The sequence below is a fragment of the Chiroxiphia lanceolata genome, chromosome 8 (assembly GCF_009829145.1).
Source record: "Chiroxiphia lanceolata isolate bChiLan1 chromosome 8, bChiLan1.pri, whole genome shotgun sequence".
In the NCBI taxonomy this organism is placed as follows: domain Eukaryota; kingdom Metazoa; phylum Chordata; class Aves; order Passeriformes; family Pipridae; genus Chiroxiphia; species Chiroxiphia lanceolata.
In genome coordinates, this window is record NC_045644.1 from 9,454,429 (window position 1) to 9,476,312 (window position 21,884).

General features: G+C 37.2%; 1 protein-coding gene across 5 annotated transcripts in view; it reads right to left on the minus strand.

The window, feature by feature from the left end:
* VTI1A (vesicle transport through interaction with t-SNAREs 1A) overlaps window positions 1-21,884 on the minus strand; it is a 272,255-nt gene that overhangs the window by 93,367 nt on the left and 157,004 nt on the right. For 2 of the 5 annotated variants that reach the window (XM_032694607.1, XM_032694606.1), the window contains 2 exons: window positions 18,665-18,735; window positions 14,220-14,292 (listed from right to left, as the gene is read on the minus strand). In XM_032694607.1, coding sequence (XP_032550498.1) covers window positions 14,227-14,292; window positions 18,665-18,735 — 137 coding nt within the window. In that variant the 3' untranslated portion in view covers window positions 14,220-14,226. Of the gene's footprint in view, window positions 1-12,292; window positions 14,110-14,219; window positions 14,293-18,664; window positions 18,736-21,884 lie in introns of those variants that run through there. The other 3 variants (XM_032694603.1, XM_032694604.1, XM_032694605.1) reach the window with 2 other exon arrangements.

The following is a 21,884-nucleotide window of genomic DNA, read 5'->3' on the forward strand; positions in this document are numbered from 1 at the left end:
CTTTTCCACCTCTTTATTGCCCATTTATTATTTAAATATGCCCCTGCAGTGGGGAATTGCACTACACGTTCACGAAAACTGCAAAGCGAAACTGAATATAAACAGAAAGTGACTGATCTCATTTCCCTGAGCAAGAGGGTTGAAGGCCAGAAAAGAAATAAATTGCTTAAGGGGTGGGATGTTAAGCAAATATTTACACAATTTTCCAGTTTTTATCAAACATAAAATATAATCTAATAATCATCTAAGGAATGTTTTGAGAACATTTTCCCTTAAGTATTACTCAACATTTAGACATGGATGATCAAAAAGTCGAGACCCACTCCCACCAAGCATACAGCGGTATTTATCTCAAGCTCTCCCTAGTAGGAGAGATTACAAGGATTAGGTTTCAAGCTTGTGCAATTGTCTTTAGACAAACACAACAATATGCAATAAACTACTATTCCCCAGATGACTTTATGAAAAAAAGCCCTACACTAATGACAATTAAGACTGAAAGAAAAGAAGAGCCAAATGAGTAACAATGCAGGACAAAGAGGCCCCCTTGAAAGATGCAATAGCATGGAAGCCATCAAATCAGGGGGTGGTGGCTTTCCATGTGGGCAGGCATTCTCTGGGGCCACTTCTTGGCTTCCTCCTCACAAAGAAGTTCATTCCTCTAAACGACGATTACATATTCTCAGGGTTTGAATTAAGGAAGCAGGGTGCAGTAGGTCTTAAACTGAAGTCAGTCTCAGAACTCAATAGTTTAGGGCCAAGTTTATTAGCCCTCCCAACCAAACTCTATTATCCAGCTCAGTCACAACAGTATTTTCCTATTAAACCTGTATTTAATTGGGTCATTAGAGCAAGACAACAAAACAGAAACTCTACTGTAAGCCAGTCTCTACATTTATAAAACAGCTTTTCTCTGGTATCTTGAGCACCTGCTCCTCTTCTCAAATTCAGAGAACAAGCACTTGGGCACAAGGTTTTCCACTGATTTCAAAGAACAGAATTATAAGTTTACAAAAATCACTGCCTGAAAAAGAGTGTGATAGCATTTTTGCAGCACTGCCTGTTCTTTGAGTTCATGCAACATTCCCTACATCAACTGTGTTGTCCATTTACAGTGGGCATCTCTGACATGAGGTCCCTACCTCCTTAGTTGAGTGCAAAGGATCTGGTACACTACTAATATTGTTTGTGTAGTTTCTTCTAAAACAATATTGCAACATGCTTAACGTAATACATGAGTATTGTATAATTCCAAATATTCCATCTTATTCCAAAGACCACACTGGGAATTTACCAAGAAAAAGCTACTTGTGAGCAATCCCTATTTGAAGAATTACAAATGGTTCATCTCTTTTGATCACTTTGATTCCTCAAAGAGGAATCATCTGACGGAACTGGCATGTGGGAGCTTAATTCTCTCACTCCTTGCTGGTAGAGCTTTAATAAATCATCAATAATTAAAGATGACCGTTAAAATATGACCAACCAAGTGCACCAGCACATGAGATGTTCCATAAAGAATACTCTTCATGAAGAGGGTGCTCTTACAGCATCATCACCAGCTGTCACAAACTTCATTCTATTCCAGCTTTCAACATGTGCCTGCCACACAAATTGTCTAACAAATTTTCTTCTAACTTTACAGCTAAGACCAGCATCCTGTCAGTGGATGTTTCAAAAAAAAGCTATTGAAATACACGTTTTCTCCTTAATTAGAAATTGAACATCAAATTACTGGAATTTCAAAGGCTTACTAGTATGTTTTTGGTCATCAAGTTAATATACATGAGATAAAATTTTTATGCATTCCTCCCTTATCTCCACAGCTTTACTCATCCACATTCTGTAACAGACTACGTTTCTTTTTATTTTTCCATAGGTGAGAGGTGATGGTGACAAAGGTAATTTTGGCCAGAGGCAGTAACTTTCTACCTTTACCCCTGAGACTACACATCTCCACACCTTCCTTGAATGAGGAAACAGCAGCTTACTTTGTGACAGTAAGTCATTTGTAAGGATAAATTTCTTCTTTGAGAAATCCTAAAGTACTTAACAAACATTTGTAAAGTACTGATTGATTGCAAGTTGACAGCAGCCAGCAATAATACATTGCGGTCCACAGCAAGCTATAAGAATATCATTTCTGACAGAAGTAGTAAGGAGAGATTGATAAGGAAGAAGTAGTTGCCTGGGCTAGCACATCAGATTTAAGACTACTGCTCTTCTACATATATATACATACTTCAACATTATGTCTCCAGGGATGCACTAATTCTATTTGTTGAACCAACACAAATAGTTTTTTCTGTCTGCAACACACCAAAAATGTCACCCAGCAAAAGAGCCTGTCACCTGTAGCCCTCAAAATAATATTATCTGAAGAAGATAACAAAGAATTGATACCTCCTCTTTCTTATATCTATGTTCAATAGTTAAGGAGATGAAGCACACACTCGTAATGGACTATTATGGGAAATCAGATACTCCACACCCCTCTAGTCTAAATTCTTCCCATCCTTCTGTTTCCCCCCGCTTTTAAACCTATTTAAGCCATGACTCCAAATCAGGATGGGCACTGCTAGCAGTTAGTCCATCATTCACCAGCTCTCATCATGTGAGGGCCATGCACAGATTAATTAAGGGCACTTGCTCTTGGAATGCTTTGCTGTGATATGGAACATTATCCTCATTTTAGAGATGCACAGAAACAGATGTGTCCACAGTTACCCAAGCTATGCCCAGGATAAAGCTAAGAATAAAATATCAGTAGCCAAGTTTCTGATTGTTTTTACTGTATTGGGATAGGGAAAAAAATCTCATCACCTTTATAAGATTAGAAATAAATTAGTTACACAATACCTCAAAATCAAAAGGCAACACATCACGAAGCACATGAAAACATGCAAATACTTAATATTCAACTTAAATGAAATACTTATGAAAAGATTATAAAAGGGATAGTTATAGCTGAATCTTTTGTATTATTTTTAATATTTTAACCATGAAAATACTGTATATTTTGAAATATATATAATAGCTCATAAAATGAGATGTTTTCTTCTCTTTGCTCATGCACTTGAAAATACTTTATCTCTAAAATTCATGCCAGCATAAAAAAGTCCTAGTAAAAAAATCTTCTTTCTTCCCACCTCAAGATCAAAAAAAAGGAATAATATAATTGGCTTGCCTTTGAAACAGATTTAAAGGCTTAGAAAGCTATTTCCTTATGTTTGTAGGAGTAATGGAAAGTGAACACACTTTAGTACATGGACTTTGTTAGTGGGTATATGCCTCGTGCCTCTGATTACATCTGCATTATGTAGGAAGAGAAACGAAAATGAAAATCTCCTATGCATTAATAATTTGCTGCTAGTTTTTTATACAAATGCATACAACAAGAAATTACTAAGCCCTCACCTTGACATTGCTGCTTCAAAAGATGACCTCAAACTGGGCTGAGGAGCTGGTGCTCACAGAACTCCGCCTTCACGAGCAGCTGTGTGTGAAACTCAGGACTCCTCCAGCCTTGCTGACCTGCCAACTCACTCTCAGCCATAACACTTCCACCAGACCTTTCCCTTCCCAATCTACTGTCAATGCCAGCCAGGCCTTCACTTAGTGATAAACCCAACTCTATTTCTTCATAAAGAACAATGGGAAGCGAGACTGAGTCCTCCAGTAAAGATCTTAAATTCTAGGCCAAGTTGTGAAGCAAAACACTAAAATGAACTTTACTGTTTTAATACAGGATTATATGATCTTCTACCTCTTGACAAATGTGCTAGCAAACAGGATTTTACTTATCAATTAATTTTTAATGTATTTTGGTGGTTATTTTTTGGCGCTCATCAAGTATATTTTGGGGAAATTGAAATATCAGCTGATTTCCTTTGTTTCTAGCACAAATACATCCATTCACCTCTATCCCTTGAATAAGATTGGGCTTTGCTGTTGCTCTCTGTTTTATTCTGTTTAAGCATTGCTGAAAATGAAATTAAATTAAATCAACTGTGAGAGAAAGCAACTTCTTGTCTCCAAAGTTTTGAAATGACTGAACCTTCTCATATTTAATAATTCAGACTTACTCCTCTAAATTTTGTCCAGGAAAATAAGATGGTCTTTATATTCCAAAGATGTCTTCACAAAAGTCTGCAGTACTGGATTTTCTGACGCTGAGTGATTATGAAGCCCCCTTTTGTTCTCATAACTTCATGATGTATATCTATAACTCTTTCTTGTTTGTGAAGATAAGACCAGCCTTGTCTCTCTAAATGCCTTTTCAAAGGAAGATTCACAGTTGTTTGACTTTTGATCTGTGTGGCAACTAGCTCAACCACCTGCGCTGGGTTTGAGCAGTTACTGAGCTTGCTTTGTACCAGCTTATGAACACAGCAAGCCTTTTACACCAGAACAAGCCGATGTGTGAATACACCAATTTACAATGTAAATACAGGGTCCAACAATATGGGCATCTTTAATGACCAAATGTGTAAAGTGCATATATTGTTTACTGATTATATCATTAAATAAAACAGATGGCTCATATTCTCCACCCACCTACAGTGGATTAAAACACAATGGTGTAATAGTCTGGTAAACTGGTAATGTGAAACATTGCTTTGTACTGGTGTAGTAGTATAAATAGCTGTTCACAAATGAGGTACAAAGCCCCACTGCCACTAAGAGTAATTAGCTGAAGGCTGTACTGAAAGAACACTACCTTCACAATCAACACGTGTGTGCCATTTACACTGCAAACTGCATTTGAAAAATATAGTGGTGACAGAAAGGAGCAAGGAAGTTTCTTAGCATGGATAAAGTAGACCATATGCTTCCCAGCATCTCGGGAAGACCAGGCACACTTAGAATCATGTTTCTCCAACAATTCCCTATTCAAATGCATTATTTGCGGCCATGACAAGCATGTCAGAGAAACAACAGTGTTGGGGTTTTTTTGCTTGCACGAGCATTTTTATCGGGAGGAAGGCAGGGAGCTAGTGAAAAAATAATTTTAAGATGTGATTTTTATTCAAGAAGAAAAATTACCCATTAGCGTTGTAATCTTAAACTATCCATAGATCTACTGAATCTAAAAAGTAAAAGACAAGATGTAGACTTTGCTCTAACTCACAAATATTACAAAAACCTTCTGGGTTACACCCTGGTTAATACAGCATATTCCAAGCTAAACAAGAGTTCTTAGGTAATAAATACCACATAGTAAGATCCTGAATGCTAAGCCACATTAACATTCATGGAAAAACGTTAATATTTGCAGAAGGTATACAGGTCAGTGAAAAACTCTCCTGCTATGTTTTTAAACTGGAGAATACTAATACCATTTATAATTCTAATAAATTGTAGCTCCTGACTTCAAATTTATTGGCTAATTTTTCACGACTTCACAAAACCCCACCCAATTACTAAACTGACTTTAAAACATGACTTTAAAATCTCAGTTATAATCCTGATTCTAAGACTGAAGGAGCATTAGAACTGAAAGTATAGGTTTATCTGAAGCAAGCAGGTTGCAAGAGTCTATCCCTTTTTTATATTATTCTAGATATTTCTGAAACAATTTTAATGATTTTCAATGAATTATTTTAGAGCTACGTAAACGTTGTAGAGAACATAAATCCCGGTGCTTATGGCAAAATTGTTTTTCTCTGTCTTTCCCCTTTTGCTTAATTTCCACATTGACCTTTCTTTGCCTTCTTGATTAGGTGCAAATCATAGAATGGCTTGGGTTGGATCTTCCACACTAGTTAAAGAGACAGCAAAAATTAGCAAGTTTTCATCCTTCCTATCACTGAGTAGACTAAACAATCTCTCTTTGTATGGCCAAAGTTTCTCATCCATGACTTTGTTATTCTTCAGAGAGATACTCAGCAGGTTAGTGATGTGTGAACATTTCTTCTGAAGTGTTTTAGAGGTCCAATACAACATATTACATGCTACGCAGGGATATAAATTCTTCCTCAATTTTGGTCTTGTCTCACAGCAGCATTAATTTATCTGCAACAAACTCAGAGTGATCCTGGTTTTCCTTAGCTGTTGATCTCTCACAGTCCAAATTTATGGCCTTCTTTGCAAAACTACTACAACAACAATAAAAACACCACCACCCCACCTCACTCCCAACCAAACTTTGCTCAAACTAAAAGAGATCCTTTTTCAATACTAGAGCTGTAGATGAGCAAACTACTCAAACAACTATGACTTGCAGTTTCAGGTCCTAGATTTTGTGGTAGAACTTCACTGACTGACTTGAACAAAAATTGTACTCAGTAAATCCTGAGTTTTCCTTTTTCCAGATGTTGCTCACCTAATCTCTTATGTCTCTTGAGCACTGCCAAAACCCTGACCTGCTACTATGACCTAGACTGAAAATGATCTAATCTAAAAGATTACCTAATAAGGACAAGATTCTGATATCACAACAGTTTTAAATCAGTTTAAATAGTGGCTTCATTGTTTTCTTAAAGATAAAGTACTTAGTGTGCGACCAGAATTGTGCTGGAAAGCTAGATTAATTTTGCTTTTATTAAAAGATGAAAATATCAATCAAGTGTGGCAAGTGCCACTGGAAATCATACTCAGAATGCACAAAAGAGGGTCTTTACCTGATAAAAATTAACAAATATGCTGCAGACACATGATGGGAGACTAGGCAAATTAATTTGCATTTCTCCACTTATTTCCAAACACTAGCTCTGTCAAAAATGCTAGTGTCACACTTACTGTATTTTTCTTTAAACGTTTAGAAGTGCCACCAAAAAAAGTTAAATCTCTGTACTTTGTGGATTTTGTTTGAGTTTCAAATGTTGCTTTTAGTATACAGTCTAGTTTTAGTCTTATGGTAACCTTAAGGGAATGATTTAATTTTGGTATCTCTATTTGTAAAACTCAGTGACACCTACACATGAAGCTACTGTTTGGAGAATCTGAGCTTCCAGGATTTGCCTATTAGAACACTATCGAAGTCTTACATTTTTACATTCCTGAATCCCATCAAAAGGCTTGGCTTAATGAAAACTAGAAACTGTAATTTAATTGTGTACACCATTATTTATGTTCTCTAATTCTTGAAAAGTTCAGCAGAAATTTCTTTCCACAGCACAAATCACCAGAAACCTTCCCAAATGCACCAGTACATAAAAGCTCTCTGTCTACCCAGGAAAAAGGATTTGGGCTAAACATTAGGGAAAACTTGGAAAAATCTGATTGAAGAGATGAGGAATGTTGAGCAGTGCAGAGCAGGCCAAACAAATATCTGTCAGGACTGAAACAGGGTCAGTCAATCCTGCTTTAACACAAAGGGATGAACTTTCCTGAGATCACTTCCACTTTCTATTTCTTTTGGTAAACTTATGGATCAAAATGAAGTGACAAGATATCATGCATATCTGTGATATGCTGCATTTAGGAATTTATGGCTTAAACACTCTGTAGTAAAAGGTACATGCAAAATTTGACGTATATTGTTCTGCCACAGTTATAGCGTGAGTGGTGTCAAGGACATGATTCCTAATCAACTACTAGCCTTAAAGAATTTGACTTAATTGATTTCTGATGAGTTGTCTCCAATTATTTCAGCAATTACCAATGTCAGCTTTTGCTAACGGGTTCCCTGCTTCATATAAACAATTCTACCACATTCAAAATATTTTTACTACCTTCGCCATTCCTCAATATCACGTCAGAGAGAACTCATCCAACTGGAACTTACTTGAATTACTGCAGTAAAGCACTGCACTGACTATGCTGATACAAGACATGCCTTCTCATGAAAGCATGTCATGGGACACCTATCGTGGTTCAGACATGACAATGCTGACTATGAAATGCCTTTTGTTTCACTCATTACACTATGAACCATTTCAGGCTCTAGCTGCTCAATGGTAGTCAACATATCTCAGTACAGAAAACAATCACAAAGGGTTACATGATACTTAACCTATTACGATGCTTTACATTCTTGGTATTTGCAGTCTAGGACTAGCTAGGATAATTATCCACTGGGATCCTGCTTTCCTGCAGAAACACAACTGCACTTTAGATAATGTTCTTTCCAGCTGTTCAGCTGGATACAAGTGATAGAAGGGGGGGCAAATGAGATAGTAATTCCAGATGATAGAAAAGAGGGAAAGGAGAGGACAGAACAAAGGCCATTGTACATTTCAAAAAGGAATGGAAAAAGAGAATTAGAAATATTGTCTGAAGAATGCTGAGAACCCTGCTCATAATGGACCTAGTATAGGCAGCTTGACATGCGGATAAAGCTTTCCAACAATCTGAAAAATAAAACAATGCTATGGCATAAATGCTTCTATCTCAATGAATGAGGGACATACCCTTCTAAGGCTGCCTGGGAACAAGGAGATTAAAACACTGACTTATTTTATGCCATGCATTTAAGTTATTAGATGTAAAGATCAATCATGATGCTCCTTTCTTTTCAGGTTTGAAGAAAACTTAACTCTGTATCAATGAGGTTGTTAGAGATGAAGGTTTGCAAAGGCTAAGGTGACATTACACTAATCCCAGCTACATGTGGCAATGTTGAAATTGGTCCCATTCTGTAAGGCATTCAGTACCCATGACACGGAACTCTCTGTGTACACTGATGGTGCAGCTATAGTGGTTATACAGCAGCTCAAAAGACTTCTGCATCTTCCATGGTACATGAACTGAACAGTATTTCTAACATTGAATGAAAGTAGATTAAGATTTTTCAAAAGCATTTTGGAAATAACACACATGACACTGTCCAAGAAAGATGAGTAAGGTTTATAAAATGGCTCTCAATTATTAAAAATAAGAAATGCATCTTACATGCATCAGATCATGCCATACCTGAACTAAGAACAGGGAATACACAGTGTCCCATACTATTTTAAAATATTTGCTGTTCAGACTTAGAGGTACATTTCCTGTTTTTTTGGTTGGACTCCTAATGATGAAGAATGCTCACCCTTGGGAATTTTGCTGACACTACATTTATGTTTTCCAGATGTTTTGTCCATCACTTCAATAAAGAAACAAGGTTTCTTTTTAAAGTTAGAGATGAAGAGAGGAACAACTAGTACTAATTAATGCCAAGGTTTAATCTGGGATAACAAGCTGTATGTTCCTTGTCCAAGGACTATATTGTGATTAACACCACCACAAAGCTTATCAGTTTCTTTCTGAAAAGATTCAACAGATCATAATTGATAAAGGTTAGTTGCATAATAAAATACAAACATGTACAATAGTGTAAGAATCATGTTACTGTATTAAATGTTTAAAAGTCAGGAAAATTTAAAAGAAAGTTATTATACTGACAGTAACAAGCATTAAAATACCCTATGTGTGTTTTATGGTTTCCAGTTAACAACAGAAATATTAAGGACATGATTTGCAAGGAGCACAATAAAAGCTATGTTGCCCCAAGAGATGACCTGGAATCATTCTGCCACTCACTCCCCCCTTATTCAGCCTCCCTTCAGCTAAGGGAATTGCTCCTCTGGTTTAAGTTAACCATATGCTTAAATATGTTCCTGAATCAAGGTCTAAATTACTGAAGTAAACAGCTGCAGCTGTAAATATTCAACATGGAGCAGACGCTGCTAGAGGATTTACTGTTTCAATCATTTTGCAGTGCAGAAACACATCTTGAAGTAAAAGTAGAAATATATGTACCAAAAAAAGTTGCTGAAACAATTTCTACTCACACTTCTTTTGGTTTGTGACCAAATATGCAAAGTTCCTGCAGCAAAGAGGAACTCCTCTATTAGCATGAAAACAAGGCAAATCTAAGTGTATGTTAAACCTCACCCTGCATCAGTGATACAAAGACCTGCCTTCAGAAAACTGCAGAGACCCGACAGTCATGACCTAGTATGACTGAGACAAGCTTTAGCTCAGAAGAAAATCTTTTTTTGTTATGGACTTTTGGGGATGGAAACAGAGATTGGTAGGGAAATAGAGGGAAATGGAAGTGGTCACACTGTTTTGGTTTGTGTCAACACGGACATGAGTGTCTCTGCTGCTGTTCTTCAACATATGGAAATGTGGGCTTTCTAGTCAAACAAGAAGGCAGAACAGACATCATTAACTTTTTACATCTCTAGTAGTGTGAGAAAACAAATAAAGGAGTCCTGTGCATACACTGCTGAATAGACTCTACCAGGTCAGCGGGTGGAGGTTGAGCATCTCACACTCTCTTTAAAGAACTGCCCTACACTGTCTCCTCAGCCTAATGACCACAACTTCACCACTGCTGAAGTTGTTTGAGAACTATTAGAAATGACTGCAATCCAGGCCCAAACTCTGAAGGCCAATTCTAAAAAACATGTTTTAAATCACTTCTGCTTAGGACCAGAGGCAAGGGACACAAGTTGGATGCTGGGAAAATTCACTTAGATACTTGGAGAAATTGCCCAGAGAGACATTAGTACCTCCAACCTCGGATGTGTTTGAAACTTGACTGAAGAAGACTCTGAGCAACCTGCTCTAGTGAGACTTGCTTGAGCAGGAGGTTGCACCAGACAACCTCTAGAGGTCCCTTCCAACCTAAATTATCCTCGATTCTCTAAAATGTCGAAAAATAACTGTAAGGTCTGGACTCTCCTGGAGCTCAAAAGTAGAAGGAAGTTTCACTAGAAGTGATTCAAGAAGCAGGACTCTCAGAGTTTTCCTGGAAATAAGAGTGAAGAAGCTTGACCTCAACTAGCACAGGGGGCAGGCATTCCATTTCTGATTGTAGTCACATTGGTCATGCATCTGTTGGCAAGTCACATAACTTACTACCTGAGAGCTGAACACTTACTGCCTCATTTCTAGAGGCAGTGTCTCTGTCCTTATGGAAATCAAACTTTAAAAGTCTCTTTTATAAGAGCAGATGTGTTCATAAGCTTCCCAAAGCATCACTGATAACAATTCAGAAGATTGAAATCTGAAGATTAAAAGGGAATTATTGGCATAAAAATTTCCTGGTAAACCAGACTGGATAAAACATTGACCTGGAGAGTAGCAGCTGTTTTTCTGAAGTATTTTTTCCCCACAATTTGAAGGGGGGTAGATAGAACTTATCTGCCAATTGAATAAAGAGTCAAATCTACTAAAATTTTTATCTGGTTACTTTTGGGTTTGTTTGTTTCCCACTGGGCTGTGTGTGGCTTGGACACTTTCCAAATTCTTTTCTTAAAAGCTTTTCTAGGCTATTGGCTTAGGATATGGGCAAAAGACTGAAGATCTTCCAGAACACATTCTTTCTAGCACACTCTGCACTCCTCAATTCACACTGGGGTAGAGGTCAAGGGACAGAGAGTTGAGATGACCTGTTCCAGTGCCACATCACACTCACTAATTTCTTCCTAATTTCTAATCTAAATCTGCTCTCTTTTAGTTTGAAGCCATTCCCCCTTATCCTAGTAATGCAATGCTCTAAGAGGAATATACTAGGTTAGCAGAATCTAAGTAGATTCTACCAGAAAAAAAAAAAAGAATATAATGAATGTATAGGTCATTTCAATGTAAGAATATTTAAAAACATTTATTAGAAAAATACTCTTGCCCACATACCTAATATACTGGGAGACAACAAATTCCAATATATAAGGCTAAGTACCTTAAACTGCTAGAGCAGCAAACTGGGATAGGAAGAGCAAGCTATCCCTATCATGACACTGATTTTCTTTGTGAACTATGGCAACCTACAAAACCTGTCTCTGCTTTTACTCCCTGTCTGCAGAATGTTTAATGCACAAACACATGGACAGGGAATTTTGGTCATATGAAAGCAGTAATTTAGCCCTCTAGCTATCTAAATACCTGATCTCTTAATATATTCATCAAGATTCAAAAGAGAGGCTGCTTTACCTTTCCCAGACAGTAAAATTAGAAACAGTTTGGCATTAATTTGAGGCACAGGGTGTTAGCCTGGCACATGACTTCAAGCATATCAGCAAATACATATTGTGGGAGCAGCAACTACACTGAGTAATGTTCAGTTTAACATTACCTTTCCTGTATAATATTGATGGGAAGAATGATCCTCCAGTGTCTTATTTTATTGGTTCCAGTAATTATGTGAAACATTGTGGGGTCTGTACTGAAGTATGCAGAAATTAGGACACAACTGCCAATCTGTGCTAATTATATTTCTTACAGTTGTATTTATCTAATTCATGCTGATTTCTTGGGGTCTGTATTTTAAGATTACTGCTTTTGGCACGTTTACCTGAACTGAGCTTAAATCCTAACCTGCCTTTCATCTAGATGGGTGACTCAGCTCAGCATTTTTGTTGAAGAAAAAGGAAATCCAGTGACTTCCTGACACACAGAAACGTGCCATCGTGGTGTTCCACTACAAAATCCTTTTTTCTGAAAAGAAGAGCCCAAGTACATTTCAGAAAGATCGTATTTTTTATTTGGCTTATGGAACACTTATAAACTAGGACTCCTAACTGTGATTCCCAAACACAAAACAAAGTCAAAGGTTACAGCATATGTTTTTGTTTCAGCTTCTTCAAATTACTTGCAAATGTATTCAAACACAATATGAGGAGATACTTTATTTTATTGAAAATAACAGACTACAGGGTGCTGCAAAAAAGGCTGGGGTACCTCAAGCATAAACATGGAAAGAATACATTGGTTTAGAAACCCATAAATCCTTATTTGAATCTGCCAACCTGAAAGCCAAGTAAAGCCCGAAAAAACTATTTTTCCTAAATGCTATGTCTGATTAAGCCATACTATTAAATGACAGCTGAACTTTAACATTAATATGATATTATTTAAATAACTGCATGATTTTTTTTACACTAAAATGATGAATGATTTTTGGACAGCTCAATTGACATAAAGCAAGAAACCCCTTTAATGAGATTTGACAAAATGGAGACATATGCAGAATATTCGTTACAGCTCATGTCGCAGAGCCCTTCCTGCGGAGACTTGGGTTTAGTTGAGTCTTTTATTTTGTTCATTTTTTTTATAGTTTATTTTGATTGTCTACAGGCACTGAACCATCCCTTTCAATTGCCACTTCCTTTCTCCATGGATTTTGAATTTAGCTTGTGTCATTTACATATTACTCTTAATCAGAGAATTTTATATGTTACAGTTTGGAGTTGGAATTGTAAGATATCTGTGGAATGAAGGCATGAGGTTCAGTCATTTTAACCTTTGTCAATGTGGTACACAAGGAACTAACAAAGGTATTTTTATGAGGAGACTAGTGGAGAGATACAGCTTCATTTATTTCCCAAGCCAAGTGACAAATTAACAACTATGCTAAAACTTCTCCTCCTTTTTACTTTTTTTTTTTTTAATAAGCCAAGTACATTAAGCAAATATGCAACATAAAAGCCCGTGGTAAGGGTAATGTCATACCGAACTCTTCAGAGCACTAAACTCCCCTAAAACTGAGCTTTCTTAGCACCCAGCACTGCTTATTTGAAGGATACTTTTCTTCTTCAGGAAGCTGAATATATACAGAAATGGACATCACAGCTCAGGTGCTGTTTCTTGATAAAGAACACATATCCAGAGACGTCACTAATTCAAAAAAATTTGTCTGAGAATGTACTAATGTTAATTTAAGGTGAGAAGTAATCATTGGATAACTCCCTCCTTGCAGTCCCACATAGAGTTTTAGGATGTTGCTCAGTTTTCCTTTCTGTATCCCCTCATTTTGACCCCATGGACAATTTTCATACCATAGGAAGCATGGAAAAAACACGTTAAAACCACAACGGTTGACACTGTGTCTGCCCCATTTATTTAGGCAGAATTGATAATTTTAACCTTTTCTCTGAGCGCAAATTTATGCTGCCCCAAAACATTTACAAACTTTCTCACTTTAACACGCAAAAAACCCCTTAAAACCCCCAAATCACTCAAGAATAAGAAACACAGGAGTTCATATCAAAACGCTTAATTTTACAACACACATCCAAAATCTCCCAAATAAATACAAAGAAACAAAGATGAGAAATCATTATACAAGGGCTATCCCTCAGGCTACAGAAAACTCTTTCCATAGGTGTGACAAAGCCTGCCATCTAACCACGCTGGCTTCACTGCCAGCACTCATCCAAAGACATTCTACATAGCAGCCTGTGTAAAAACAAGTCAGGTATGTCAGCAAAACATTGAGGTTGAATTAAAACGGAAAATAAAGGCATGGAGGGAGAGAAGATAAAAAGAAAGAGGAGAAGTGTCCCTACCTTGGCCTTACCTTCGCAACATTCCCGTCAAAATCCTGGAACTCTTCCCCAGGTTTGCATCTGTTTCTCTAAGCTGGGGAGAAAAGAGTCTCATTAAAGGTAAAAGGCACACATATTCCAACCTGTACAAAGGACAGATATTTCTACTGTTGTTTGAGTCAATCAACTTCAGGTTTAGCCCACAACAAGCTCTCAAAGCCACTGAAGCTCTGAAATTTAAAAATGTTTTGTCTTGTTTTCACTTACATAAAGATGAAACCCAGGGAAGATAAGACACTGAGGCAACAAAGGTGAGTCAGGATAAAGAGCAAAAGCTTTACAAATAAAGGGTTGCAGGTAGAAGCTGTATACATTGGTATCCATAAATCCCACTGATATGTGTATGTGTATTGGTTAGGTATCTTACTGAAGGCATCAAGGGATGAAGAGACAGCCATGTACTGTGTTCCTGATGCTTTATGAAAAGAAAAACTTATCTTTCTTTCGCTGTTTTTCAAAGACAGTAGTTTAAAGAAAAAACAGAAATACAAAATATTTCCTTTTACCATTTCTGTGTAAAAGAAATATGCCTATACTGTACCTTAAATACAAAACTTGTACTGACCTTACAGCAGCCACCACTGGCATGGGTAGCCAAATACTTTGTAAATAGTATATAGTGTGTATATATGAGTACAGAAGGCACAGTTGTATAATACATATTTCTTTCATGTAAGGATCTGTGACTCACTGAAAAGACCATTTTTGTAGTTTATTAGGACAAAGGAAACTTACAGATTATAGCTAAATTTAATTAGCTGACTTGTCCTACAGCTCTCAAAAATCTTGCAAAATAGGTAAAAGCACAACTGAGTAAAAAATGAAATTGTGGGGATGGGGATGGGGAGTTATGAAGCAAATGAACCTCATATTTACTTCTATTGCTCTTTAAAAGGGGTTAAAATGTCCCCTCTATTTTTGTGCTTATTAGAGTCCCACAAAAGGAAATCTAGAAAAGAAGAAGACTACAGGAAGAATGCAGTTACTCTCCTATTGCCTCTTTTGCCACTGACAGCTAGAGGAGAGACATCTTTTCAGTTCTTAGATATCTTGAAACCAGTGGGACAACAAAATCTACTGTAAAAGATAATCTAATGATTCTAAGCATTTCAGTTATGAAATAGGAGGGACCACTGTTTCTAACATGCCCCAAAACACAGCTTTGTGTACATACTAAAAACCATTCTTCTCATTATGAAAGCTGAATATTTACCTCTTCATTATCAAATCAGATTGAAAGGATTACCTGACTCATTGACTTCTTACTAAAAAAACTTTGTTGTAGTCGACAAAATGCATGCTGTGTTATAAATCCATCAAAATAGTAACACTGCCAAGAAGAGTGGCAGTCTTCCAGTAACAGATCACCTTTATCACAACAAACCACTATTATATCTTGAATATAGGAACAGCAGCAATATTAAACCCAGTCTCTATTCTGGAGCCCAATACTGTAAATATTTGCTACCAGGTTTAATGTTTATTACTGAAATCAGTAGTTGCAATCAATGACACAAAACCTTTTTGCATAAATTTTCCCCTTGTTCTTCTAACAGCTATTAAGAAAATACCAAGCAGAAGCTGGGACTGGATAACACCAATCAAGGCTTGCTCTTAGCAATATCATATTCAGTGGGAAGGCTTGCACTGACTCTCAGATCTCTGTAATTATGTGCTATGATGGAACAAAGATGAGCATTATATTCCAGGGAGGCCATTCCCTCATTTTTTCCTGATTCATCTAGACAATTCAAGCTCCAGAAAAGCAGTTTAGCCTGGTTTGACACAAGTAACAGAAGAAAAAACGTCACAATAATTTTTAAAAGGCTCATTAAAAAGCCAAGTTCTTATCTATGCTAGAAGGGAATCTGAAGTACAAATGTATGCTTTATATTGGTCTTTTATTATTCATAAAGATGCATTTAACACTTGGGGCTTCTCCTCCCTTTTCACACAAAACTAGCGCTCTCCTTTTTACCATTAAATGTTTGATCCTAACTTTCCTCTCTTGCTGCAGGATTCTACCTGACAGCTAGAATCAGTGCTGATAGTTAGGAAGGGGAAGCTGAATCTTAGAGGTTTGACAAACTCCTCTAAGCAAGACGACCTCATGTTTTTATGGTAATAAAAAAACCCACAAAATAAGTGAAAGTAACATTAAAAAAGAAACAAACACGTATACACAGTTGGAAGACCTCTAGCTACCTCCCAAGAGAACACTAAAAAAACCACCTTTTCTTCCTGCACTGGTAGAAAAAAAAAACCCAACATGAAGAGTTTCAAACTGTTTGTTTTTATTGAAAACTGAATTATCTGATTGGAGTTCTTTCATTATTTCTTTACCAACACCAGTGCACCACAGAAGGCAAAGAACTGGTGGCATGCAAACCTCTTAAATGGCATATGATGGGCACTTTCTTGTTTCACAGAACTGCTGTAGCGAAAACATTTTGAAATAGGCTTTGATATTAGTAATGGCAAACCTATATGGTGTTTAAAAAATAATATTAAGAATAATAATAAGAAAACGGGAAGTTGGACAAGATACTGATGTTGATATCTTGTCTATCTTAGATACATTTTAATTTGAGGTTTTCCTAAAAAATGTTGCATCTTTTGCATCCTGTATAGCACAGTTAACCTATCTGGCTGCTAGCAGAGCTTTTATCCCTTCTCTTTGCCTTAAAAAAAAAAAAGGAATTTTACTCTACAGATAGGAAAATTCATAAATGTAAATGTAACCAAACTATTGAGACTCATTTACATTTTGCTCATAGCAAAATCTTCCTACTTTTCACAACACTGAACTATTAAAGCTGACCATTGTGCTCAAATTGACAATTGCATTTCAGAAAAAAACTTTATTCCCTGACTTATAAGATAATAACACCATGTGTTTATTGCAAAGATATTATGCATTGATAGAGCATCCTCTGCCCTGATCTTTAAAAAAACCTCCAGAAAATAAAAACCTTGCCAAGTTATCCCAGATCATCCCTAATTGTTCACCTGAATAGACAGACAGCTGGGACAGGTCCATCCGTGTGACTCCACTGGACAACTTTTCTGAATTCCCTAAACAAAACATTTTAAGTGGCTTAGGATAAAAACTTGGAATTTGAGCTCTTCCATCATGCCAAGAGGTCTTTGACTGCACTGTGGTGGGATGCACTTTCCTAGAATACTCTTATTTTTAATCTTGCTCTTTGCAGCTTAAAGGTTTTGCCATCAAAGAAATTTGCTCTTCAGGTAGAAAGCATTGAAAAGGAGAAATTATGCTGTGAACCATGCGTACATTGAGTGATCAGAACTACATCCCTCTTTCTCATTCCTGAGGATCTCTAGGATCAGCAGAAAGGGATATCTGACATTCATCTCCATTGTCTAGGTTTTACTTGTCCAGCTAGAAACTGAAAAGCATTTCAGACCCAGCAGTCACTGGGGAAGTGAGGAGTGGAGGTGAAATAAGACACCAAGTTGCCCGGACAACAATCCTTAGTTACATTTAGTGATTTAGTTATATGTAATGTTTTAAAGCAGGTAATGCCCAGGACTTCAGAAAGCAATTGGTACAGCTGACAGAAAAGGCCTCATTAAAGCTGTCATATGAAGCTTTACCAATCAAACCTATCCAGGTAAAGAAACTCCCTGGGACAGATAAAGGAGTTTCTTTAAGTGCCATTGGTCAGTTAGAGACCTGTGGGAGGACCTAGCTTTGGCAAAATTGGACACTTGGGAAAGTATCTGAATATTCGTGTCATGGACAGAAAGTCGCAGGCTCAGCCTTTCCTGGTTCCACGAGCAGAAACCAGAACCAGAGAGGTTGGATCCTTAGACTGAAGCTCAGAAAAGTTGTACCCATTGAACTGGATGGGCTTCTGAGCATTTCCATGAATTCTGCAGAGTAGAGCTCATCCCCATGAAGGTCACATGAGCCAAAAATGACACAGATATGTTATCTTGACTGCAGAGACAAAGTAGCAGTATAAGAAACCAGTACTTGCCCTTTCACGCAGAACTGCCTAAGGAGGCAGTTATTAGCATTTGCAGCTACAAAGAGTAAAGTTGATCAACTATTAGTCAGGAGCTCAGACATGATACTGAACTGTTTCATATGAAGTCCAAGAAGTCATTGGAGTGGACACTAAAACAAACCCTTGAAAGGTCAGAAAACTGACCTAACTGTGATGTTAGTGACAAAAAGCTTGCTTCCAACAGCAGATTTGGTGACTTCAGTGTGACTCCCCATCAGAAAGACATTGCAGGATTGGGCCCACGTAAGACACTTTATAAGTTCTTCACTGCTGACGGTGATTATATCTCATCTGAATTATTTTTGCATGCACAAAGAACTTGCCCAATACAAATAAAATGCGAGATCAGCACTCACTTATTATCAAACTTACCCTTTCCCGAGCACGCTGGATCTTCTCTCTGTCATGGCTGAGGTTTTCAAGCATCTCCTGTCCAATCTGCTCTGCATTAAAAAATGAAAATGTAAATCATGAAAAATACAGCTTGTGACTGTAAGGCCTCAAAATGCCAAGTCATATTGTAAGAACAGCATTAAATACATTTAGTAGCCTAATCACTCCTCCTAAGTGCAAAGAGAAAGACACCATTATACTGAATTTAGGTTTTTCAAGCAACATAAAACTGAAGGAGCAAACCAAACCAGAAGCTGTTTCCTTGCAATCTCTTGAGGTTGTCTAGGCCTTGGGAATTGATGCTGACCTTTGGTCTGTGAAACAAAGGCAAGAAGACTTTCAGAGCTGCTCTTAGTGCGGGCTGCTCATACTTACTATAAATTCCTTAAGCCCCTCCTTGTCTTAGAAAGGAAGGCAGAAAGCCTTTGCTAAACCACTAGCCTTATACGTCTAAAGACACTGAGAACTCATATGAGAGGAAAACCACACTCTGTAACTCTCAGCATTTGCCACTGATGCTTAAATCAAAGCTTTTTCAGGCTAAGCCCAGTTACTGGTGTCTACTTTGGTCCATCATGGACTATTTCTGGCAAGTTCAGAGAAATGCTGTAATCTCCTGGTGTTTTTAATAGTAGACATAGACATTAATTTATAGTCATCACCGTTTGTTTACACAGGGGTTGTTTGCTTCCGAAGCTCTCGCTGAACCAAAGGTTGCAAAATTATAGCGGAGAGGCCTCAAGATACGGTACAAAGAAAACATGAGATGCCAAAACTTTATTCTTCAAACAGCTTCAGTCAAATGCTTCTCTAACACTGAAATATTAGCAGCAAGTATAGAGAAGAGATTTTAATCTTCAAAGCTCTATAGAAACATTAAGAAACCCTCCCTGTATTTCCCTGAAGGAGAAAAATAAGTTTAATCATTCCCATTTTACAGATGGGGAAAAAGACAGAAGGAGCTGGAGCAGCTGTAGCTTGCCCCAGGACACACAGCACGTGTGAGACAACCAGCATTTCTGTGCACATTCAGTTAGGTAACTTAACAGGCTTACCAGAGACACTCACCAAAACAGTAAAACTACAAAAACATGACTTTTTTTTTCTTTTTATAAACAACAAAAAACATGCCCTGCTTTTGTTCTGGTAAGTTAGTGGGATTTTAAAATGTCATTATTTGTGGAGCCTCAAGAAAATGAACCACTGAAAATTCACCATTATGTTAGTAAACATGACTATGATTTATTTTTTCTTTAACAGATACAGTCCATTTTCAGGAAACAATCCAAAGCAGAATCATCTCAAACTTTTAAAGTTTGAGACAAGCAATTCTTTTTTTAAAACCCATTTAACACAAGGCACACAGTCTGCCAGATAAAGTCTAAGGAAATTCATTACATATATATTTCTCTATCAGTTGCCAAGTACAGTACAAGTAAGATAAATATTTCCTCTGACCACAAATTGACATCCTCATTATACTATCTTGTCCCTCTTGGCTTGCTGCTCTTTACTTTTAGCTGTATATACAATGCCTCCCAAAGGTGAAATGTGGTAAGATACATGGTTATGGAGTTAAAAAGGCTGCACGGTGCAGTACATCTACAGGAATGGCAGCCTAAGAAAGCGATTCACGAGAGCTTTGCCTATGTTTGCATGTCAAAGGACTTACTGGATGAAACTGTACTGAGCTTTTCCTCATCAAAGCACTCAACATACTGTAATACACAAACAGATACATGTGTTCAATGTAATCCAGGGGAGGAAAAAACAAAGCAAAATCTCTCAAAAAGAGAAGGAAAAAAATCAACAAATTACTAACCTAGTAGCATGAGGTGAAACGATAATAAGCGTATTTATTGCTAAAAATTATACATATGTTTGCAGACAAAGGAATGCGAGCAGTAGGCTTTCCTTCAAAGGAAAGTATAAAGCAAATGGCTAAAATGGCTTGATATTTCATGAACAAAGCTCAAAAATATCCTTATAGAAAACAGCTTTATTTTTATTGCACCAATTTTAAGCAAGTTACTGCGGGTTTTTTTTTCATCTTCTTCCTGTCACTGGCAAGTTCGCACTCTTAGCTTTTTATAATGATTGAGTTTATTTTCCAACCATCAATGTGACAGCAGCATCAACTGTAAGTGAGGGTAAAACACCGTCACTTTGACGAATAGTGTATTTTCCTCTCATTGTCGATGACTGAAGACATCAATAAATAAGGAAGGAGAGCATGTCAGCCAGAATATCACAGAATGAATTGTTGATATGACACTTAGGGATTAAACCTTCAGCCATGAAGTTCAACCTAGCAGAGGGGTCTGAGAACTGAGATAGTTGCGTTTCTTCCCAGCAGCCTCTATAGATAAATAATTGGACGGATCATCAATTTTACAGGAGCAGCTTTACTCTACATGCACTTTCGTTGATGATCTTTGGCCTTTTTTGGACTAAAATAACAACATAAGTTGAACAAAGAGACATAACGGAGGTAACATAATCTCACAATAAGTTTGCAAACAAAAAATGACACCTTTATCCTCTTCATATCCTTGTTCTACTCAGAAAATTCACTGATGAGAGTGAAACTTGATTTTTTGCTGGAAGGTCAAGACAGTCAAAAAAAAAGTTATTAAATAAAGAAAATACAGACTTCTAAATGATATGAAGACATGTTTCCTCACTTCGTTTGCAACTGAAGGTGCCTGGGACTAGGAAAAACATAACATTAGCCCACAGCACAGCTAATTACAAGCTTGATAGCATTGCTATCTGCTTGCTACCATTTTTCAAGTTTCCCCACAATGCTGATGTTTTCCTGCCAGTTAAAACATTTATCTATGTGGCAGATCTGCGCTTTTAGTGCAACGGTGCTGTATAGATCTTTCCAGCCTACTTATAATGCAAGTCATTGATGAAGCTACCACAGTTATGTGAAAAGGTCAGGTTTGTAAGATATACTGTAGTGCAGATGCATGAATTAAGACCAATACACAAACTGAAGGGCGTTGCCTGTTGCCAGTAATGTTGTTATTTCCATAGAATCTTAACAACATCAATTATTTGGGGATTATGCCAACCTTTCAGTCGTTACATACGGACAGTGTTTAGTACAGTGCAGTTCCAAGTCCTACAAAAGACTGAGTGGTGCTGCCTCTTCTAACTGAAATTCCCAAAGAGATGCATAAAATTATGTTCT